The 23,494-nt window shown below is 39.5% G+C and overlaps 1 protein-coding gene across 6 annotated transcripts in view; it reads right to left on the minus strand.

The window, feature by feature from the left end:
- PIAS1 (protein inhibitor of activated STAT 1) overlaps window positions 1-20,897 on the minus strand; it is a 131,283-nt gene extending 110,386 nt beyond the window's left edge. For 3 of the 6 annotated variants that reach the window (XM_058737271.1, XM_058737266.1, XM_058737272.1), the window contains exon 1: window positions 20,806-20,897. In XM_058737271.1, the coding sequence (XP_058593254.1) occupies window positions 20,806-20,862 (57 nt within the window). In that variant the 5' untranslated portion in view covers window positions 20,863-20,897. Of the gene's footprint in view, window positions 1-15,926; window positions 16,037-16,838; window positions 16,927-17,056; window positions 17,154-20,805 lie in introns of those variants that run through there. The other 3 variants (XM_058737269.1, XM_058737267.1, XM_058737268.1) reach the window with 3 other exon arrangements.
- Between the last annotated feature and the right edge of the window lie 2,597 nt (window positions 20,898-23,494).

A 23,494-nucleotide genomic window follows, 5' to 3' on the forward strand; every position in this document is an offset into this window, starting at 1 on the left:
GGGGCAGAGAGAGAGGGAGACACAGAATCCAAAACAGGCTCCAGGCTCTGAGCTGTCAGCACAGAGCCCAACTCGGGGCTCGAACTCACAAACCGTGAGATCATGACCTGAGCTGAAGTCAGACACTTAATCTGAGCCACCCAGGCACGCCTCCCAAAGGATATCTTATACTGGGTTCTACAGACTCCTACTTCCCTTCTAATCCTCATACTACTTATTGGTGATAATACTTCCAGAAAATCACTACCCAAAAGAAATATAATATAAGCTCCAAATTCAAGCTACACATGTAATTTTAAATTTTGTGCAAACTATACTTTTAAAAAGTAAAAGAAACAGGTAAAATTAATATTTTACTTAATCCAAAATACCCAAAATATTATCATTCCAACATATAATCAACTTAAAAAATATTACTGAGCTATTTTCCATCCCCCTTTTCACACTATGTCTTCAAAATCCATTGTATATTTGCACCTCCGGCACATCTCGATTTGGACCAGCCACATTTCAAATGCTCAATAGCCACATATGACTAGTGGCAACAGTTACAGACAGTGCAGCTCTACAACAATATCCCTGTCATTCACTGAAGGTTTTAGCACCTGCCTCAACTATCCAGACTCCAACCCAATACCCTCAGCTGTGTTTCTTAACTTTCTATCATTACTCTCCACCCTCAGCCACTCACTCCGGTGGCCACACCTTGGACCTTTCTACCAGAACTTATACCACCTCCAAAATCCCTAATTCAAACACTAAATCCTCCAACTACCACCTCCTATTCTTACTTAAGTACCTTCACTGCGACAATTCAACATCATAAATATCTCCAATTCACTGACTTTAATCACTGTCTGTCCATCCACCCTCTTCAGGTCCAGCTTAGAAAGATTCCATTGATCCATCATTAAACTCTCCTTTGCAAAATTCCCTTCCCCCCTATTGCTGGCACACTCAACTGGTTCCAACTTTACAACTCAGGCAGACAGAAGAATCCATGCACACAGGCAAACAGATGTTACTATACATCTATAATCCTCAATTGCAATGGGCACAGGCATCCCACTAAATTTTCCAGTAAGCCAGCAATCAAACTTCCCATGGTAATTATGTCAATCTTTTCCTTTTTCCTCCCATATCTCCTTTCTCCAAAAACTACCTTTAATAAGTATACCTTAAACAAATAACTATTCAACTTTCTACAACAAAGCATTCAACTGTTGTTAGTCAAAAAAAAAAAAAAAAAACTTTCAATGGAAACCAGTTTGACAATAAATTTCGTATTTAAAAAAAACAAAAACAAAAACAAAAACAAAAAAAACTTCCAAAATCTCAAAGCAGCATTTTTTTTGCTAATTATAAAAACATGTGTTCTTTATAAAAATTCAGATACAGAAAGGTGCAAGAGAACCAGGCTATTTTTCATGTACTTGACTGGAATACTAGAATGTAAGTTTCACAAGGGCCAAGACTCCATCTGTTTCACTCCCAAATGACTACTGAGCATCTAACACAGTATCTGGTACATAAATCAGCCCTCATTTTTAGTGATGGAATGAGATCCTTGCCTTAAGTAACCGGGATATGAAAGGCCAAACCTGAAGCAAGGAAAAGGAAAAGGAAGGGGAGAATACGTGTTTTCAAGATTTAGCACAGACTACATTTAGCCCAGTAAAGGAATAATTATGTTTACTTTACATAAAACTTTTTAAAATGTATCAAGCAAAATAATGGAAAAAATATATGATGTGTAACGCAGACTTTAATGGTTTATGCTTCCACCAACCAAAAAGATAAGACTTTTCTCACCACTTCAACTCAACTTCCTCATGGATTACAGCATGACACATATAAATCTAAGCACTTTCCAAGACTTAACCAAATGTTGATCACTGTGGCAATTAACTTAAGTCCCTTTGTCTTCCCCAAACACCTTTAGGCATAATTGCTAGATTCTACGGGCATATGTATTTACCACAGTTCTGCGTGTTTTCAAAATGAGGTCTCCAAACCTTCCCCCTCCACCTCCACCTATGGAATCCTCCTCTTCAAAGAACGCTGTATCAAATTTGGAAATTTATAAGACTATGATATAATTAGATGGTTTAACCAGAAGCAACAACTTAAAAACAACCTTACAAGTAAATAATATACACAAGTAATATTTCACTGCCATTTTTTTAAAGCAAACTATTAATACAAATTACCTAAAAGGAACTACAGAGGAGACAGGATGAGGATACAGCAAAAAAGGCTTCAAAGTTTTGGAATACTCTATTAAGCGTGATGTTTTATTAGTCCTCTATAAGTTATGCATTCCTCTACAAAATTATACATATTATTTTGTATACACATTTTTTTTTTTTAACATTTTTAATTTATTTTTGGGACAGAGAGAGACAGAGCATGAACGGGGGAGGGGCAAAGAGAGAGGGAGACACAGAATCGAAACAGGCTCCAGGCTCCGAGCCATCAGCCCAGAGCCTGACGCGGGGCTCGAACTCACGGACCGCGAGATCGTGACCTGGCTGAAGTCGGACGCTTAACCGACTGCGCCACCCAGGCGCCCCTGTATACACATTTTTTAAAGCAACCTACCTTTTAGGAAAGAACACAATTTCTATTATCACTCATAAATCTTAATTCAACATTGGCAACTATTTAAGAATGGTTATCATATATTAATATGGTTCATATTATGAGCTTCACAAAGTTTACAATGTCCACCAGTTAAATACAAACTGACCATACACAAACACCTATCACATTCCCTCCCTAAAAAGAAACAAAATGACAGTAAAGGAAGAAAAAAGAAAAATTAAGTCACAAGCGCAAAGAGCAAAAGACAATGTTCAACTGGTTTAAAACAAAACAAATAAAATAAAAGCACAGATCCAGTCCTCTGACAAGAGAAAACAGAAAATGAAAGGGAGAAAATTACTAAAGGATTTATACAAGACAATTTCCTAGAAGTGAAGGGGATGTGTCTCCAGACTGTGCCATCAAGCACCTTAGCACAATGACTGAAAAACACCCATCCAAGGCATTTCATCATGAAGTTTGGCCACACCGGGAATAAAGATCCTAAAACCTCCAGACAGGTCATATAAAGGTTCAAAAATAAAATGGCACTTTGTACCATGTATAATGTGAAAATAACCTTTACTTTATGTTAGGGAAGGCAAGGATATACAATAGAAAATGTCTGTTTTAACAGTTCGAAATTCTACCACACTTCAAATTGTCTAGTTTCATTCAAGGGATAAAACTAGCCATTAGAGGAAATTTTCTGAAAAGCTAAGATCTGTCAAAGATTTAACAGTAAACTAACTTTCAATAGGATCATTACTTTACTTAAAAGTCCTTTGCTACTAATAGATTTTGGTTAATTTAGCTTGGCAAAATACTAACCTGAAATGAATGATTTTTTTTTTTTTTTTTTGAAGGGGAGAGAGAGAGCATGTGTGCACACCGGGGGGGGGAGGGAGAGAGAAAGAAAGAAAGAGAGAGAGAGACAGAGAGGGAGAGAATCCTAAGCAGGTTCCACGCCCAGCCCAGAGCCTGACACAGGGTTCAATCTCAAGACAGTAAGATCATTGACCTCAGCCAAAATCAAGATGCTTAACCAACTGAGCCACCCAGGCACCTGGAATTATCCTTTTTTAAAACCATGGGCCCAGCAGGACGGGAGGTAGGCAGCGGGCAGGCAGCTGGACAGGAGTGATACAACAATTTCAGAACAAAAGACTATAGTAAGTTTTCCAAAAGAGTTAGGTTATGGTAACTAATTTTTGTTTTTGTTTTTGTTTGTTTGTTTGTTTTTACTTATCTATAGTATTCTCATGTGAAAGTTGAGGAGAAACAATTTTAAATAACTCAAAAACGTAGAGATTCAAAGTTAAGTAAAACATACAGATCAGCCATGCATGGCTCTATTACTGCTCTTAAGCAGATAATTTTGATGCAAGATAATATGTCTCCACCTCTCCACCAGACTGAATTCTTTTCCATCAGTAATTGTTCTAATGATCTCTGTATGATGACTAGCACAATACCATGCACACAGAATACACCTGAATATTTAATCAATACATAAATGACTATCTAAAAAGGCCTAACTAAATAAAAAGTAAAACAAAATCTCTTCAAAATCCATGTTTTTAATGAGCTATGAAAGACTGCAAAAGAGAAAACATTGCAGGATCAACTAATTTGTAAATCAAGTGAAAAAAAATTATTTCTGTATTCATTCATAAGATATTACTTCAATCAAATTCCCTAAACCAGGGCACCTGGCTGGTTCAATCAGTAGAGCACGCAACTCTTGATCTCAGGATTATAAGTCTGAGTCCCACATTGGGTGTAGAGACTACTTAAAAATAAAATCTTAAAAAAAAAAAAATACCTCAAACCCATAGCTAATTAATAAGAGCTTAACTATTTGCACTTCACACCAATATCACTTTTTCCCTTGATTAACTCTATGTGCAGAATTACATTTGATGGAGGACAAACTCCCTGAATCCCAACAACATTCACAGTATCCTCACCACGCCAGCCCCACCCCCACCATACAAATACAAACATCACCCTCAGAACCCAGTCCTTCAAATAGATTATGTACTTATGATGACAAGACATTTGAACATCAAAAAATGAGCCACTTTTACTAAAGCTACAGATAAAACTGGAATATGTTTGCAAAACAAAATGTTCAGTATCACCCTCCACACTCAACAGAATCACCTGTTAAGATCAGCAGATTCCAGAAAATACCTCAGTACAGTATGAAGTGTTTACCTACAAGAAAATATGTTCTAAACAATGATCAATCAACCCATTAAATAGCAAAGCTGAACTTAACCAAACTATTCCAGAGTTACAGCACATTTTCATATGCAAATAATGCTGCTAATTACAAATGAGTGTTATCTGATATTCTTTCTATTGGGCATAGCAGGTTTGCCACTTGGAAAAACTCTGGGGCTCCTGGGTGGCTCAGTCGGTTAAGCATCCGACTTTGGCTCAGGTCATGATCTCGTGGTTCCGTTAGTTTAAGTCCCACATTGGGATCTCTGTTGTCAGCGCAGAGCCTGCTTTGGATCCTCTGTCTCCCTCTCTCTGCCCTTCCCCTGACCACGCATGCATGATCTTGCTCTCTGTTTCTCTCTCAAAACTAAATAAACATTAGGCAAATTTAATTAAAATATTTTTTAAAAATAGTCTGGAATTAAGAGTTATTAACTTTAACTGTTTCCCCCTTCTTATTAGTCTAAACTATTCCTGGGATTACAATTTAAATTTAGGAGTGAAAAATAATGGCAATCCTAAAATTCATATTACTGTCCCTGAATTGAATAATTAGTATTCAATTACACAAAGAATGGCACACTTTAAAAAAAAAAAAAAAAAAAAACCTTTCACCTTTAAGATGTCACCTGATTTTGAAATCACAGATTGGAATAACTTTTGTACAAAAGTCTTCATTTTCCAGGGGTGCCTGGGTGACTCGGTCGATTGAGCATCTGACTTCCGCTCAGGTCATGATCTCGTGGTTCGTGAGTTCAAGCCCCATGATGGGCTTTGTGGTGGCAGCTCGGAGCCTGGAGCCTGCTTCGAAATCTGTGTCGTGCTCTCTCGCTCGCTCTCTCTCTCTCTCCCCCTGCCCCTCCCCCGTTCGCGGTCTGCCTCCCTCTCTCTCTCAGAAATAAATAAACATTAAAAAAAAAAATGTTTTTTAATCTTCATTTTCCAGTCTTAACTTGACACCCTGGGGAAAGACACTTGAGGAATACAGAGGCTGAAACTTTTCAAATACAACTCTAAAGAAGGTAGAAAGAAACTAGAAAAGCATTCTGAGTTTTATAATCTCTAGGTTCCACTTCAATCCCACAAGAGGGAAAGGAAGAAAATGAAATAGGTCGAATGCAAACCAATCATCTTAGATACCTGGTAAGAGCTAAGAAGATCTGCCAAAGAGGAAATTATTGGCTAAAATAGGTTAGGAGACATCTGTATGGATTTTTCATTTATCCAAGCCATTTCTATCCTCTACAACAGAAAAAAGCCAATCAAGGGTTGAGACATAACCTTGAGAAAATAAAAAGTTATACAATTCCCTCTTTATTACTGACTTAAAACACTTGAGAGCAGAGTCATTCAATGCAATGCATTAGTATTTTTACTACAGAAATGCAAGATACAATTCAACAGTTTCTGCTTGCAAACTTGCCTTGTAAATGGGATCACTATTATCTATAAACAAGCTATTTTTTCTTTTAAATAATAAAAAAAAAATACCACGGGTGAGAAGGTGAAAGGGCTAGTCTCATTTTAAGCTACAGACTCTTGCACTGTGACTCTTATACAAGCAGTGTTCAGGTTCTCCAAGATTTTGCTCTCTGGACTCTTTTACAGTCTAGAAAATGGAGGACGCCCAAAATCTTTGTTGATTAAATCTATTCATATTTACTGTATTAGAAATTAAAACAAATTTTTAAAAGATTTATAATTTTAAAATAATAAATTCACAGGGCGCCTGGGTGACTCAGTCCATTAAGTGTCCAACTGATCTCGCAATCCGTGAGTTTGAGCCCCGCGTCGGGCTCTGTGCTAACAGCTCAGAGCCTGGAGCCTGCTTCAGATTCTGGGTCTCCCTCTCTTTCTGCTCCTCCCCCACTCATGCTCTATCTCTCAAAAATAAAAAAAATAATAAATTCACTATTTGTTAACATAAATCACATGTAAATTTTAAGAACTATATTCCAAGACAAATATTAACAAGAAAACTGTCATTGTTTTACATTTTTACACGCCTCTTTAATACAAACCTCTGGCTTAATAAAGACAGCCTGATTCTCGTATCCGCTTTTGCATTTAATCTGCTGCATGAGGTTGTTGTGACTAAAGTACATGAAGAAAATTCAGCCTCACACAGGTATGTAGTTGGAAAAAGATATTTCAATAGCCTTTTCAAGTAACTATGGATACTCTTTGATCCTTCACCAAAACTCAGCAAGTGGCAGTTTCTTAAAGGCTGTTGCAATATGGAATCTGAAACCGGATCACTGAATACTTCCTACTCTGATTTACTGAAATCCATTGGTCTATCTTCCATTTCCAATGTATCTTTTTACCCATGCATGATTTTGTAATCCCATGCATTATTTAGAAATCATTGCTTCACTGAGTTACGCAGCTCTTCCAAATGTCAACACTTCCACTACACAACTTCAATGTATCACATTCATTAGTACCACCAGTGATCTTATCAAAAAGTACCGGGAACCTATCAAACACAGTAGCAAATACAAGTTTCCCAAAATTCCGTTTTCCCTGGAAAGCTTGAATTTTATCATCAGCAACAAATATTGTCAATTGTTCTCTTGCACAGAAACTGTCTGCTCAATATCCAAGTCTGTATAACCACACTTTGTCAGCCATTTTTTCAAGTAAAAATGGTATTCCATTAAAAAAGCAGCTAGGTTCAGCCTACAACTTAAACAACTGAACAACACCTTTTCTTTCAGTTAACCATAGGGTTTGGTACTCAGTAAAAGTGCTTTTACAGGTACTTACCATTTCATCACACAACGTGTATCTTAAAATGTACTCAAGGACTGAGACATAATCAATCAGTACATTTGGGGGGGAGGACTTATTTAGGACACTAAGTGTAACTGGCATTTATTTTTTAATTCCAAATGCACGGTCATGTGCTAAACTAGTACAGTTTAGGGCCACTGCCTTAATTCATGCTAAGCCACCAGCAGTTTTACCCACCGCTGATTTTGCAAACACCTTACTACTGGTTAGAAAAATCATTTTGACCTGCAGGACCCCCAGAAAGAGCCTGGTGAATCACTAGAGGTCTGGAAAATGGACTCTGAGAACCACTGTAATAGCTAATATATTACATACATGACTTTAAAGAAGATTAATTTTTAAATAAATATTGTTATAACAAGAATGTTTAAAAATACACACACATGCATAGAGATATACTCAAATCACTGATAGCCTGGTACCTCACAGTGGGAACCCAAACATAATGAATGACAGAATGTGGCAGATACTTCTTGAATAAATAACAAATGATTGCCAAGTACCTACCATAAGCGAGGCTATAAGCTAGGTGCCTCTATATTCCCATTCTTGGGTAACTTACAGAACCCTAGAGACTAGAATGATGATTTTAATGTATGAGAAAAATGTTTATCCTGAAATCTTTCAGATCTTTTTTTAAGATTAGACCTACATGCCTGCAAGAAAAAGTCTTAAAATTCACCATAAAGCACAAGATAGCATGTTAAATTCTATTTTAAGCACTATGCCATGAAGCTAAAAACAGGCTTGCTCACATTCAGAAACCCAAATACAAAATGAACTGCTTTGGCTGTGCACTGCCAGAATCCCATAAAGAGCTTACATTCCATTTCTCCTCAAGCCAAACAACCCTTACCTGTTTTAGTTTTTATTCCTATTTTTCAGTGAAACTCCAAAGTTAATACCATACATGTTACAGTTATTATGGCATCTATTTAAAAAGCAACAATATAACAAAACCATCAAAACAAGTTAAGAACTTTTAGACATATACATTGATAAATTCAAGAGGTAAACCTCTATAAACATACATACAAAATATGTGCGCTGTTAAAAAGAATGAGACCATCTCATATTGGGATATGGCATGGAAAGATCTCCAATAAATATTATTAAGAAAGAAAAAAAAAGGCAAGTCAAAGTATAGTAGGTATAGTACGATCCCATTTATGTTTTTAGAAAATATATTCATGTACATGTACATTCATTTAGTAATACTTATTAAGTTCCTTCTCTGTGCCTATTCTGTTCTGAATCCAGACATATAAACATACAAAAAATTACAAATATTATACAAGCACACACACATGCCCAAAGAAAAATGAATAAGTCAGACACAGAAGACTATATATGATTTCATTTATATGAAATGTCCAAAATACTAATCTGCTTTCTGTCTCTGTAGATTTGCCTATTTTGGACATTTCATATAAATTTACAAAGACATAAAATCTACAGAGACAAAAAGCAGATTAGCAGCTGCCTCAGGGTGAAATGAGTTGTGGGCAATGGGGGAAATAGCTGAAAGGTGTAGGATTTCTCTGGGGATAAGAAAAATATTCTAAAATGGACTATGGTGATGGTTGCACCACTTTGTGTATGTATTAAAAACCATTTAACTGTGTATTTTAAATAGATGAACTGTATGGTATGTGAATTATATCTCAATAAAGCTATTATACTCCTCACTCCCAAAAAAGAATAGACACCAAAGTGATTGCCTCTGGTGGGAGAGGGGGGTTTGAAGATAATGAAGTCCCTTAAAATTGTACTCTACTTACTTTTATACCATTACAATAAGAAATGTATTCACTTATTAGATACGTAAGTTAAAGAAATATAAAAGATAAACCTGAAACAGTCTTTCAAAGATATCTATATTTTTATTATCTATATATTATCTATATAGATATCAAAGATATCTGTATTATTCTGGATATATTATTCATCTACAAAGCAGCCATGAAAAAAAAATGTGAGGTTGTGAATATTTACAATTTAGACCATCATACAGACATGTACATCAGCCCCTTTACTAATAGAAACAAATGTTGAACATAATTTGTTCATTTCACAAATATATCTTAAGCATCTACTGTGTCCACAGGGTAGGGATTGGGGAAAATGAAGTGGTATACAAAGTACGACACTAATCAACAAAAAGAAACAAACTACCAGCTCTGGCTTTAAGTTAAGGACTTTTGCCATAGAGTGGAGACAAAACACACACAAAGTGGACGAGGATCAAACTATGTAGAAAATCCTGAATACGTGAGAGCTAAAACTTTATCCTGTTTTCAATGGAAAGCCATTGGAGTGACAGGATGAAAAGAATGTTTTGGGAAAATTAACCTGGCAACCAAAGGGGGGAAACTGAGCAGGAAAGATTAAGAAGGAGATGAAGTTTTAAAAAACAGGAACATTGGGGCGCCTGGGTGGCTCAGTCGGTTAAGCGTCCAACTTCAGCTCAGGTCATGATCTTGCGGTCCATGAGTTCGAGCCCCACGTTGGGCTCCGGGCTGATGGCTAAGAGCCTGGAGCCTGCTTCCGATTCTGTCTCCCCCTCTCTCTCTGCCCCTCCCCCGTTCATGCTCTGTCTGTCTCTGTCTCAAAAATAAATAAACATTAAAAAACAAAAACAAAAACAGGAACATTTGCTGGGGCACCTAGGTGGCTCAGTAAGTTGAGCAACCTACTTGGGCTCAGGTCATGGTCTCATGGTATGAGTTTGAGCCCTGCATGGGGCCCACTGCTATGGGCGCAGAGCCCCTGCCTGGAATGCTCTGTCCCCTTCTATCAGTGCTCGTCCCCCGCTTACACTCTCTCTGTCAAAAATAAAATAAACATTGAAAAAAAAAAATAGGAACATTTGCAACAATCCCGTGAGACATACTGATATTTCAGTTACCAGGTGGTGTTCAAAGGGTTTAGATGTATTTTGTTTGCTTGATCTAAGGTGAAACAGAAAAGGAAAAAAAAGATAGTTTCTTCATTTTGCTGAGTTTTGGATATTCATTACAAAGAATGAAGTTTTACTAGAAAATTCTGAAGGGAGGAAGGGTTGGGGGCGGGGTAGGGGGGGCTATCATTTCATGTGATACCACTTAAACCAAAAGTAGAGGGAATCAAAAGAAATGGAAGTCTCACAATTTTTAACATGGAAAGGGAAGTATAATCATATTTTGTAGTAAGAGTAGTAAAAAGTGCATGACAATTATGAAATTGATAATAAAATACAACTAAGTACTTAAAATTTCTTTGTCACCTATTTTTTAAAATCCTCATGGTAAAACTTGTTACATAAATTCAAGTCTAGGTGATCAACTTTTGAGTTTGATCAATTTCACACCCTTAACTGTTCCTTCTACACTGCAGTAGTTTTCAGATGTTGCACAAATAATATATATATAATAATATATATATTTATATATATATTATTATATATATATATATAAATATATACATAAAAACGTTTATTTTTGGAGAGACAGACAAAGCGTGAGTGGGGGAGGGACAGCGACAGAGGAAGACACAGAATCCCAAGCAGGTGCCAGGGAACCTGACATGGGGCTGGAACATAAGCGTTGTGAGATCATGACCTGAGCTGAAGTCGAATGCTTAACCAACTGAGCCACCCAGGCACCCCGCATAAATTATATTCTTAACTCAACTGATATGTGCATTTATTGATTTAACCCATAAAAGTTTCTTAAAATAGAAAAATATTTCATTGACTATGTAATCTCTTTTCTATAACAGCCACCTCAAAACAATGTTACCTACCAATATAATACTAAGGCAACACTTAAGTTTTGAGATTAAAAATGAGTAAGGCAAATTCTCATTTCCACTTTATCTATATTAATGCTGAACACTGCTTTTCCTAAAATGTCAGTTAAAAACACATGCACATCTACACAAGGCACATAAACTTCCGATATTTGATTACTGTGATACAATTTCAAAAATCAAGCACACTTGAAATAAATTATAAATGCTGTTTGATACTCTATTTCATACTTTATCAAAAGTTCTGATTGAGAAGCAATGTTTACTTATATTTTATAGAATATATCTCTGCCATCATTTAATAATCTTATCTGATAGGTTTACAGAAATAGAAACAAAAGTACAATGAACAAATCAAGAATTACTTATTTCACTCACAACACTTCCATCTAATCAAAATACCATTTGCAGTGCTGCCTACAGCACAGAAAAAGTTCTGTCATATCAATGTATTTTGTTATAAAAAAAAACATTTGCCAACTTTTAGATCAGGCTGTTTGTTAAGACACTGTTTAAAATAGTAAAAAGTTGGAAATAATCTAATTGTTCAATGATAAGGTACTAGCTGAATAAAATACAATGTTACCTTTCAAATGATCATATAGACCTATATTTACTAACCTAGAAAGATAGCCATGAAAATAGCAGATTACAAATAAAGAGAAGTGTGATCTCTTTTTGTGATGAATATACATACACATATGCTCACAGAGAGTCTAAACGGATAGATACCCAGATGTTAACCATGATATTTCTAAGTGCTGGGATTACAGGTGTTTATTTTTTCTGCTTACTTTTCAGCATTCTCTGAAATATTCAAAGTAAAATGACATTTGCAAGAATTAAAACATCTATGATTCCAACTAACAAACTCCAAAATCTTCCTTGCAAAAAGCCCAAGGAATATCCAAAAATACCCTGGCATAGAGCAAGAGGGAAAGTATTAGCAACAACATAACTAAAATTCTTTGTGAGCAAGGCACCGTAGACGTCTCCAGGACTGACATGGCACCTTTACAACAGCCTATAGAGTACAGGGTTTGAAATCACAAGACCTAGGTTCAAGCCCCTGCCACTTTTATTTGTATGACCTTGGGCTAGTTGCTTACTCTTTCTGGTCTCACTTTATCAATAAAAGAGAGCTATTACCTGCCTTCCTACCTCAAAGAACGGTTAGAAAGATCAGATGAGATAATGTGATACATTATTAACTGGAAATTACCATATAAAAATAATTCATCCAAATATTTAAAAAAAAAAAAAAAAATGGTGCATAACACCAGAGCAAATTATTTCAGAAAACAGCACAACCAATTCTGTAATGAACCAGGGGTCTTGTTTTTAAAGGCTACAATCATCATAAACAGCCAATTTTTCAGAAACCCTAACACTTCTTCCCAGTTCCCACTACAACCATGAGCCATTTAATTTCCTTATCCCTAGCTACCACCTAGAAAGGGTACAAATTACACTGAACTCAAAAAGCTTCAGCAAGAACCCTGGAGCAACATGTTGATGGAGTTCACCAAGAGAAACCCAAGGTTAATCAGCTATGGACTCACCACTAAGCACTATTACAATTCACAGTGGTTACAAGAGACTCTTTGAAAAGAAAGACAATACAATGACCCAGGAGAAAACTGTGGATGAAAAACCAGTATTTCAAAACAATTATATGAAATCCTTAAAAACTAAAGTGTTTTATAAATTGTTTTTAAATACTGTTCATAAAAATGGTGACTTAAAACAAAAGTCATCTAAATGTGGCACGTGACACAAAACCAAGTTAGGGAGATTCAAATCAAATCCATGAATAAATTGTCAGATTTATGTGCTTCTGTCTGAAAGAGAGGCAGACAATTCACACCACAAAGATCAAAATCAAGTGGCTATTTCTTGAAAATAAAGAGGCAGACTTTGACAACAGAATTTACTGACATGCTTATAGACACTTTAAAAACAACGTTTTAAAAAGATGGCTTCAAGGCGCTTGGGTGGCTCAATCTGCCGACTCTTGAGTTTGGCTCAGGTCACAATCCCAGGGCTGTGGGATCGAGCTCCACGACAGGCACTACGCTGAGCATGGGGCCTGCTTGGGATTCTCTCCCCACCCCCTCCACCGCCCCTCTCCCCTCTCTCTAAAAGAAAATAAAATAAATATTAAAATAAATAATAAAAGAATGGCTTCTCTTCCCATTGAATTCCATTATTTTACTCCACTAAAATGAACTTCCTTCCCACTGTTCCTCCTGTGAGTTAAAATGGCAATGTAACTTGATTTGAGTTTTAGTGCAAAAAAATTGTAATTAAGAAGTACTCTAAGAGAAACTACATGAAGCTGTCAGATTATTAACTTCCAAGATCATCTGGCCATCACACCCTCCTTCTTTTTAAGTTCCCAAAGATAATAAAATGCTCACTCTACATTCTTACAAATGTCATTTACGGGTATTCCCCTAATGAAAAATTACACTTTTCATAAACAAATGTGCACAGAGAATTCTTTTTGATATGCATGACTCACAATCTAATTTTTATTGGCAGTATCTTCAAGTGTTGCAGCTTGCACTATTCCTACAGGAGATACAGACCTATCCGTCTTCCCATCTGATCTTTGTAGATTTGTTATAGATTTAAAAGGACTTACTAAAATGGGCCATGAGGAAAATAATCTTGAATACAATCCACAGCAAAATGAAATGTGGGTTGTGAAGTAAGATAACAAAAAAGTCACGGTATTTACTCAAAGCCTCATAGTTGGAAATCCATTGTAAGTATTGTATTTTCACCTAAAACTTTGAGAAAAAATCTGGCTTTTTCTTAAATCTTATTCTGACTTTTCCTATCTTATTAGGAATAAATGCTATTTACATCCAAAACAAAAAACAAAAACCCATCAGAAAATATAATTTCCGAGAGGAGTATCTTCCAAAGCTTACTGCACAGAAAATTATATACACACATTCTCAAATAACTATGGTAGGCATTCCTAAGATCATCTACCTCAAAAAAAAAAAAAAAAAAAAGAACAGCAAATCCAACCACAATCAAGTACTAAAATTTTTAACACAGCTATCACCAGCTAAGCAATTTATCACAGCTTCTCAAAGTATTGGGCACACACAGTGACAAACCAGTATGTCAAAACAGTTATTATAATTTGAAAAAAATTGTACTACAGGAACACAAGACGAGTTTTTCCTCTGGAAAAAAATTCAAGTAGATTTTTGAAAGAGCAAAAAGGGAGACCAATTTTAGAAAAATAATGTTTCCCCCCAGTGTTTAGCATTTATCTGATACAGCCTCATTTTTGCAAAGAGAAACTTTACCTAACAAGACTCACACCAGGGATCTGATCTATCCCCAAAGGCACTTTCTTAAAATGAGAAAGAACAAAGGAGGAAATCTCCCAGCATGTGCTTTCCATACCAGTTTCTTTGGACAGCATCAAGAGTGACAATATAGCCAGCCCAAGCTTTTCAGCTTTATTCTGTGGCCCGTGTACAACAGAACTGATTAGCTATCACTCAAAAGGATTCCAAACAAAATAAATATTAGAAGGTAAAGATCATAGCAACATAGTGACTACATCGCAAGAGTAAAACTACAGAAGACATGTATCTTATTAAACTTGTGTACTTTTCATTTCAAGAGTTAATGACCTCAGAATATTCAAATTCCTGAGGCTTTTTCATTTCAGTCAATAGTTTGAAACTGGATTAAAAAAAAAAAAACACGAAACCAACCACTCCAAATCTGCTCTCCCTTAAATTAATTTGTAATTAGAAGTCAATTTAAAAAGAGTGACATTCAAAGCCAGTGCCTTACTTAATATACAAATTTTGGAATGTTAACATTGCAAAATTACTGGGGAAACCGATCTTTCAGCGAAGCTTTCCAGAGAAAAACTCTCCAGAAACAAACCTGGCGCTTGGCTGTTCTAGAAGCTGTCGTTTCAGTATAGCAGAGAAAATAAATTTTAAATAATTTTTATTAATTATGGAAAGAGGACCCCCCCCGCCAAAGATTTACAAGTGTGTATCCCCATCTCCACTCTGACAGAGATGTCAGTTCTCTGGGTCAAGATAAAACCAGCTGCTTGGCTCACACACAGGAAGCCACAGACGGGAATATCGCGTTCAGAGCCTCGAAATAATACGCGTTAGTTAAAACTGCCTGCTACTAAACCAAAATTATTCAAGCGGAGCCCCATTTGTCACAATCCAATCATAAGGGTTCCACCCGCCCTCCCCCAACGGCTTGTGTAGTGGTGGGTATATCTGCTTCGGTAAAGAAGCCATCATCAGGTAAAGAAGACTGGGGTGGGAGAAAAAGCGGGGAACAGGGGGCACCCTTTCATCCAATTTCGCGAGGCGTGAGTAATTGGTACAGTTGAGAGGAACGGAGGAACGTTCTATTTATCGGGGGTTGAAGTAGGGTGAGGGGAGAATTTCGTTCAAATCAACATGGCCAGCAAGATGTCCCTACAAACAAAAGGCAACGGGGGGATATAAACACGAACCATTCACCTCCATCAGCTATAGCATCGCCATCATGGTGTGTGCAGAGACCCCCAAAGGCTCCTCTCACCCTCCGCACCAGCCAGAGGAAGAGAAGGAAAAGAAGGGAGAGGTAGCTGCTTCCCACCACCCACCACTGCTTCCAAATACACACCCTTCGGGGGGGGGGGGGCTCCCCCCCCCGCGGTTGCCCAGAATCAGAGAGAAAGTAACGTCCCGCCCAGGCAGACTCCCCCGCCACCCCTCGGCCGAACCCCAACGCCGGCCCGGGGCTCACTAAACTTTACCGGAGCTTCTCCCCACATCCCCGCCCCAATGCCCCAAAATCGCGCTGCCCACAAGCTGGGCACCCCCGGCGCCTCCTGACAGGCAGGCAGGCAGCCGGGGAGAGCCGACTCCGGGGTGGGGGCGGCAGGGAGCCACTGAGGGGCGGGGCGGCCGGAGCCAAGTTCCCGGGGGTCTAAGGAGAGCTCCTGACAGCAGCCCGGGACTGCAAAGGAGGAAGAGGAAGCGGCGGCGGGGAGCTTTCCCAATCCCCCCTACACGAGCACCCTGCCCCAGCCCCCGTTCCCCATGGGGGGGGCGGGGAGGCTGGCTGGAAGGTGAGGAAGCCGAGCCCAGGGGGCAGCCGAGGCCCCCACCTCCCGACTCCCGATCTCTTCCCCCGCCACCCCCGCCAGAGGCGCCCACAACAATAACACGCCGGGGACGACCCGTCAGCGCCCCCGAGGCACCCGGGGCCCGCGGCCCGCCGCTGCCGGGCCCCCTCAGCTGGGGCCGGGCGCGCCGCTCCTCCCTACAACTCCAGGCCCGGGTGGAGTCAGGCCCGAGCGGCCCCCCAGGGTCAGACCCATCCCCCCCGGCAGCAGCGGCGCCGTCTCCGCGGCCGAATATTAGAAGTGAATTCGAGCTGCGCTTTACCTTTAGTTCCGCACTGTCCGCCATCTTGCGTCTGTCAGCGCAAGCGCACTGAACCTCGCCGGGGGCCGCCACTAGACCCGCCCCTCTAGCCAGCCTGGCCCCGCCCCGGCCCGTCCCCTCTTGCCCCTCCACCTCCCCGTCCCGCCCCCGGCCTCCGCCCCTCTCCGGGCGCTCGGAGCCCCGCCCCGGGCACGTACAGCAGGGAGACGGGCACGTACCATTTAAATAATGGCGCCAAGCGGGGAGGTTTGACAGTTACTCCCCCCTCGGCCTCCCCGCCCCCCATCCTCTCCTGGCTAGCTCCTCCAGAGAAAGGCCGGAGCGAGTGGGCTGCCGGCCTGAGCCCCGCCCCTCCGCGGCCTGCAGAACCTTGCTGCAAAGCTTCGATGCCTACAGTCACAGAAACTATAATGGCCCCCTCCCCCAATCAGCGAGTCCTTTTCAGCACCTGCTACCTTCGAGGCTACAATCCGTTACATTTGAAGATCACTTGATGAAGCATTTCCAGATTTATTAGCTCAGATCCTGCTCATGACAGTGCGGTGAAGTGGGCAGAGCAGAGATTACAATTCACGTGGTATATATGTGTGTATATATATGTATGTATGTATATATATATATATATACATATATATGTATACACAGTGTGTACACACACACACACACACACATATGTATATAGTCAGAAATGAAAGCTCAGGGGGTGCCTGGGTGGCTCAGTCCGTTAAGCATCCGACTTCAGCTCAGGTCACGATCTCACGGTCCGTGAGTTCGAGCCCCGCGTCGGGCTCTGGGCTGATGGCTCAGAGCCTGGAGCCTGCTTCCGATTCTGTGTCTCCCTCTCTCTCTGCCCCTCCCCCGTTCATGCTCTGTCTCTCTCTGTCTCAAAAATAAAATAAACGTTAAAAAAAAAAAAAGAAAAAAAAAAAAAGAAATGAAAGCTCAGGCAGGGAAAGTGACTTGCCCAAACACTTGACAGGGGGGTGACCTAAGACAAAAATTCTGAAGACGTTCGTTCATTAACTCTTTGTTTCAACAATTATTTAGTGATTATGTACCAGTCCTGTTTCTTTATATATACATCGGAAAATTAAATACAACTAAGTCCCTGCCCTCCTGTAGTTCTCTAATGGAGGTACAGACAAGTGATAAAGATACAATTACAAATGGTGATGAGTACTAGAAAAGAACAAAGGGTCCAGTGAGAGAATAGCGATTGGAAGGAGATGGACTTAATGCAAGGAGGGCTTTCTCCAATAAACTGACATTTTAAGTAGATGTGATGAAAGAATTATTTCACACCTTTTCCTCCCTATTGGAAGCCTCCTATACCTCCTCTCCAACCCCCACTTTTTGCTAGCAATTTTGCTTCATACCTCATGGAAAAACTTAAAAGATAACAGACATGAACTCCCTTCTCCCCATCCAAACTATTCTTACAGGCATAGTTACATTTGGGTTACTATGAATGAAGTGTCCCTGTGCCTATGAAGGCCAGTCCCTCTACCAGTGACCTGGATTCCTTTCCCTCCCACATTCCTAAGAATTTTACTCCTACGATCACCTCGCCCTTCCAACATCATTACTTTTTCCCCTATTAGATTACTCCCATCAGCATATAAACATACTGAAATTCCTCCCACCTAAAACAAACCTCCATTGGCTCCAAAATCTCCCAAACTGCCCTATTTCTCTCTCTTCACTGCATAAATTCTCCGAGAGGTTTTTCAAGATCTCTCTACAGCCCTTGTTCCCACTTCCTCATGTCACATTCCCTCTCAGCCCCTCTGATCCAGCTTTGACTTCTCTCAAGATCCCTTATCAAGATTAACAACCTCCGTGTTTCCAAAACCAATTGTCAATTCTCTATTCTTATCTAAAATGACCCTCTCAGCAGAATTGCAAACAGTTGACAAGACTCCTTTCTCCTGAAACACTTTTCCCCCTGAACTTCCTTCAACATCTCACTGTCCTGATTTTCCTGTTCCTTCACTGAGCCTCCTTTTCAAACTCTTCTGCTGATTTCTCTTTGGCTCAATCTTTAAATGTTGTAATGCTCCAGGGCTCAGTCCTTACCTGTCACCTCCATTTAAGTCTCCCCAGGTGAACTCATCCAACTCTTTGACATTCAAATTTCTGTCCAGCCCAGACCTCCCCACCCAAATCCAGGTTCATAAATCCAACTGGCTACTTAATATCTCTACTTCATGACTCCTAGTCATCTTGAACTTACCATGTCAAATAGAGCTTGGATTTTATCCCCCGATCCTGTTCCTTTCCCAGTACTCTCAGTGGACGGCACCATCATCCACCCAGATGTTCAAACCAAAAATCTGGAAATCATCCTTGCTTCCTCTCTTTCAGTCACCTCTCACATCCAATCCATCAGCCAGTCCAGCTGACTCTGCCTCTAAACAATATCCCAAGCCTATCCATTTCACTGGCTGCCCACTACCATCACCCTATTCCAAGATGCCATAATTTTACAACTGGATTGCTAAGAAGGCTATTCAACTGACAGAACTACATTATGACTTTCGTGCCCCTACGCACTTTTGCCTTCTGGGGGCTGTAGTATAATAAAAATACCACTTGACTTTGTCCCTGGTTCCTGTCACAGAGCTCCTAAAACCTCAGAAATTTCCTGAGAGATAGGATTGTGTTTTGTTATTCAAAATAAGCCCCTTTCCACCGCACCCGCACCCAAGTTTATACTAATGAGATGAGAGGGTGTGGCTCCCAGGGAGCTTCAGGTTGGGAGCTGGTCACTACAAAGACTCAACACATGATTAGAAGGATGTTAGTAAATACAAGGAAATACTAGGAAGTGGGTGGCCAGAGAGGGCAGGGAATCTCTGCATCCCCTCCCTTCATGCATTGCCCTATGCATTTCTTTCATTTGGCTGTTCCTGAGTTCTTTCCTTTATAATAAACTGGTAAATGTAAGTAAAGTGTTTCCTTGAGTTTTATGAGTCTATTCTAATGAATTATCAAACCTGAGGAGGAATTCTAGGAATCCTCAAATTTGTTCAGACAGAACTATAAGTGGCCCATAGGACTGGCAACTGGCATCTGAAGTAGGGGCAGGCTTGTGGGACTCAGCCCTAAAGCTGTGGGGTCAGAGCTTACCCCTGGAGTTGATGTCAAAACTGAATTGTTGGGGGCACCTGGGTGGCTCAGTCCCTGAGCGTCCAACTTCGGCTCAGGTCATGATCTCACAGTTCATGAGGCTTAGGTCATGTTCTCACAGTTTGTGAGTTCGAGCCCCGCGTCAGGCTCTGTGCTGACAGCTCGGAGCCTGGAGCCTGCTTCACATTCTGTGTCTCCCTCTCTCTCTGCTCCTCACCTGTTCACATGCTATCTCTGTCTCAAAAATAAATAAAGACTAAAAAAAAAAATTTTTTTAACTGAATTGTTGGATGCTTAGTTGGTGTTGGAGAATTAGTGTGGAAAGATATCACATATTTGGTGTCAGAAAGAACCTCAGAGGCCCTTTCTTCCTATACACACACACACACACACACACACATACACACACACCCCTGGAGTTACATGAAAAAAATTACATTTAAAATTACATTTTAAAAATTACATTTTAAAAAATGTATATTATAAAATTACATTTAAAAATTACATTTAAAAAAACTACATCTTACGTTTGTATTGGTATAAAGACTAATGCAATCCAAGCAGAGTATACTTATTTTTTCTTCCAATAATAAAGATTTAAAACATTTTGTGGGCCCTAAAATTATTGTGGTCCCACAGAACACATAAAAATTAACTCAAAATTATTCGTAGACCTAAATATGACTTAAAACTATAAAACTCTTAAGAGTAAATCTCCATAACCTTGAGTGAGATAAAGCTTTCTTAGATGTGGACCACACATACATTTTTGGTAGGAATAGTACAGCCATTTTGGAAAATAGTTTGGCAGTTCTTTGAAAACTGGAAATGTACTCACCATACAACTCAACAATTCTTGGACATTTATCCCAGAGAAACAAAGACTTCTTTTCATGTAGAAAGTTGTACAAGAATGTTCATAGCAGATTGATTGATTGATTGATTTAAAGTTACCTATTTATTTTGAGAGAGAGAGAGAATGTGTGCATAAGTGGGAAAGGAGCAGAGGGCGAGAGATGGAGAATCCCAGTCTCCACTGACAGCATAGGGTCCAACCTCACCAACTGTGAGATCATAACCTGAGCTGAAATCAAGAGTCAGACACTTAACTGTCCACTACACTACCCAGGCCCCAATAGAAGCTTTATTTTTAAGAGCCCCAAACTAGAAACTATCCAAATCTCCTTTAATGGGTAAACGACTAAACCAACTGTGATACCATGGAATACTGTACTCAGCAGTCTAAAAACAAAACCAAAAAAACTATTGATACACACAACAAGTTGGATAAACCTCATGAAAATTATACTGACTGAAAAAAAAAAAAAAAACAACTAATCCCAAAACGATTCTTATTGTCTGATTCTATTTCTGTAACATGAATGAAATAACATAATTACAGAGGTGGAGAATAGACTAGTGGTTGCCAGGGAGTTAGGGATGGGGCAGGGGCAGGGGAAGGATGGTTCTTACCAATGTCAATTTCTTGATTTTGATATTATACTATAGTTCCATAAAATAGTAACTTTGTGGAGACTGGAGGGGGGGGGGGCGGGGGGGAGGATGCATGAGACTTCCCTGTACATTTCTTTGCAATCTCCTACGAATCTACAATTACTTCAAAATAAGGGTACACATTTTTTCCAGATGTATATGAACATGTATATCTGAAAAGTATACATATGTGTATATAAATATTGAAGATACACTGTATCTTCAATGAAGATTGTTGTATCTTCAATGAAGATTGTTGTATCTTCAATGAGGATACAGTGTATCCTCAATGTGGGGAGAAGGACATGATCAAAGTGGCAAAGTGGGCAGTTACAAACTCCCATACCTCCATATAAACTTAAAAAAAAAAAAAAACAGCAACTTGGGGCAGCTGGGTGGCTCAGTCGATTAAGCAACTGACTTTGGCTGCTCAGATCATGATCTCACCCTCAGTGAGTTGGAGCCCCATGTCAGACTCTGTGCTGACAGCTCAGAGCCTGGAACCTGCTTCAGGTTCCGTGTCTCCCTCTCTCTCTGTCCCCTCCCTACTTGTGCTCTGTCTCTTACAAAAATAAACATTTTTTTTAATTTATTTTTAAAAAAACCCGGCAACTGTCAGACTAACTTGGTCAGACCTCTGGAAAACAGTCAAAGGTTTACGGCATTCAAGCAAATGCTTAGTCCAAAAAGGAAACTTTAAATTTTATGATACTATCACTTCCATCTGCCCTACTCCCTCCCTGACTTGGTAGCAATCTTCCACAACACCCCACCTTCCGGGGATGGAGCCCTGGTCCCTGGAAATCATTCGTCTATTCTAATCTTCCTGGGGGCTAGCTAAAGGACTGATGCAAGGCCTGCCTCTGTTGTGTTTAACATGGAATCCGCCACAGAAAAGCAGCAGGTGTTGCTCGAAAACACTGTAATGCAAACAAACAACCTGAAACTGCCTGGGGCCAAAGATTACAGTTGGTACCTAAATAGACCACCTAAAGCCTGGGAGTAGAAACTGGGGAGAGAAATTTACTGGGAAATTAGGTCATTCAAATTAGAAAGTGCTCAAGAACACAGGGGCATTCAGAAAGCCACACGAATGTGCCTGAGACAAGATACATCTCAGGAGAGACCTAAGAAAGCCCTCAGATTCCACCATTGGCTGACATGCATGCTCAGTGTAACCAGAAAGGGAGATTGAGGAAGGATTTCAAACGGTCTAGGTACGTGTTAAAGAAATAAGACCCAAACCACAAAGACGGGGAAAGGTGTTTCGTTTGTTTGTTTGTTTGCTTGTTTGTTTAAGTTCCCAGTATTGAAGGGAATCTCAGTAAAAAACACTGGCTGAACACAAGCTGAGGCTCCAACAATCAAGAACAGCAAATCCTAGGGAAGGGAGAGCATTTGATTCCCAGAGATAACACAATATAATATACAAATGCTCAGTTTTTTTTATGACGACAACAAAGAAACACAAAGCATAATAAGTAACAGGAAAATATTGCCCAGTCCAGTGAAAAAAAAAAATTGACAAAAACTATTCTTGAGGGAGGAAGCTCAGACGTTGGACTTACACAAAGACTTGAAAGCCACTGTCTTAAGGGGTGCCTGGGTGGCTCAGTCAGTTAAGTGTCATGATCTCATGGGTTCTTGTGAGTTTGAGCCCCGCCTGGGGTTCTGTGCTGACAGCTCAGAGCCTGGAGCCTACTTCAGATTCTGGGTCTCTCTCTCTCTCTCTCTCTCTGCCCCTCCCCGACTCACACTCTGTCTCTTTCTCTCACATTTTTTTTTTTTTAATTTAAAGCCACTGTCTTAAATATTCTCAAATTGCTAAAGGAAACTAGGTAAATAATGTATGAACAAAATGAAAACATCAATAAAGAGGTAGAAATTACTAAAAGGAACAAAGTAGAACTTCTGAAGCTGAAAAGTACAATAAAATGAAAAATTCGCTAGAGGTGTTTAAGAACATATTTAAGCAGTCAGAGGAAAGCAGGGGACATCTTGAAAGCAGGAAGAATAAAATAATTTATCACATA

This window comes from Neofelis nebulosa, chromosome 7 (genome assembly GCF_028018385.1).
Source record: "Neofelis nebulosa isolate mNeoNeb1 chromosome 7, mNeoNeb1.pri, whole genome shotgun sequence".
In the NCBI taxonomy this organism is placed as follows: domain Eukaryota; kingdom Metazoa; phylum Chordata; class Mammalia; order Carnivora; family Felidae; genus Neofelis; species Neofelis nebulosa.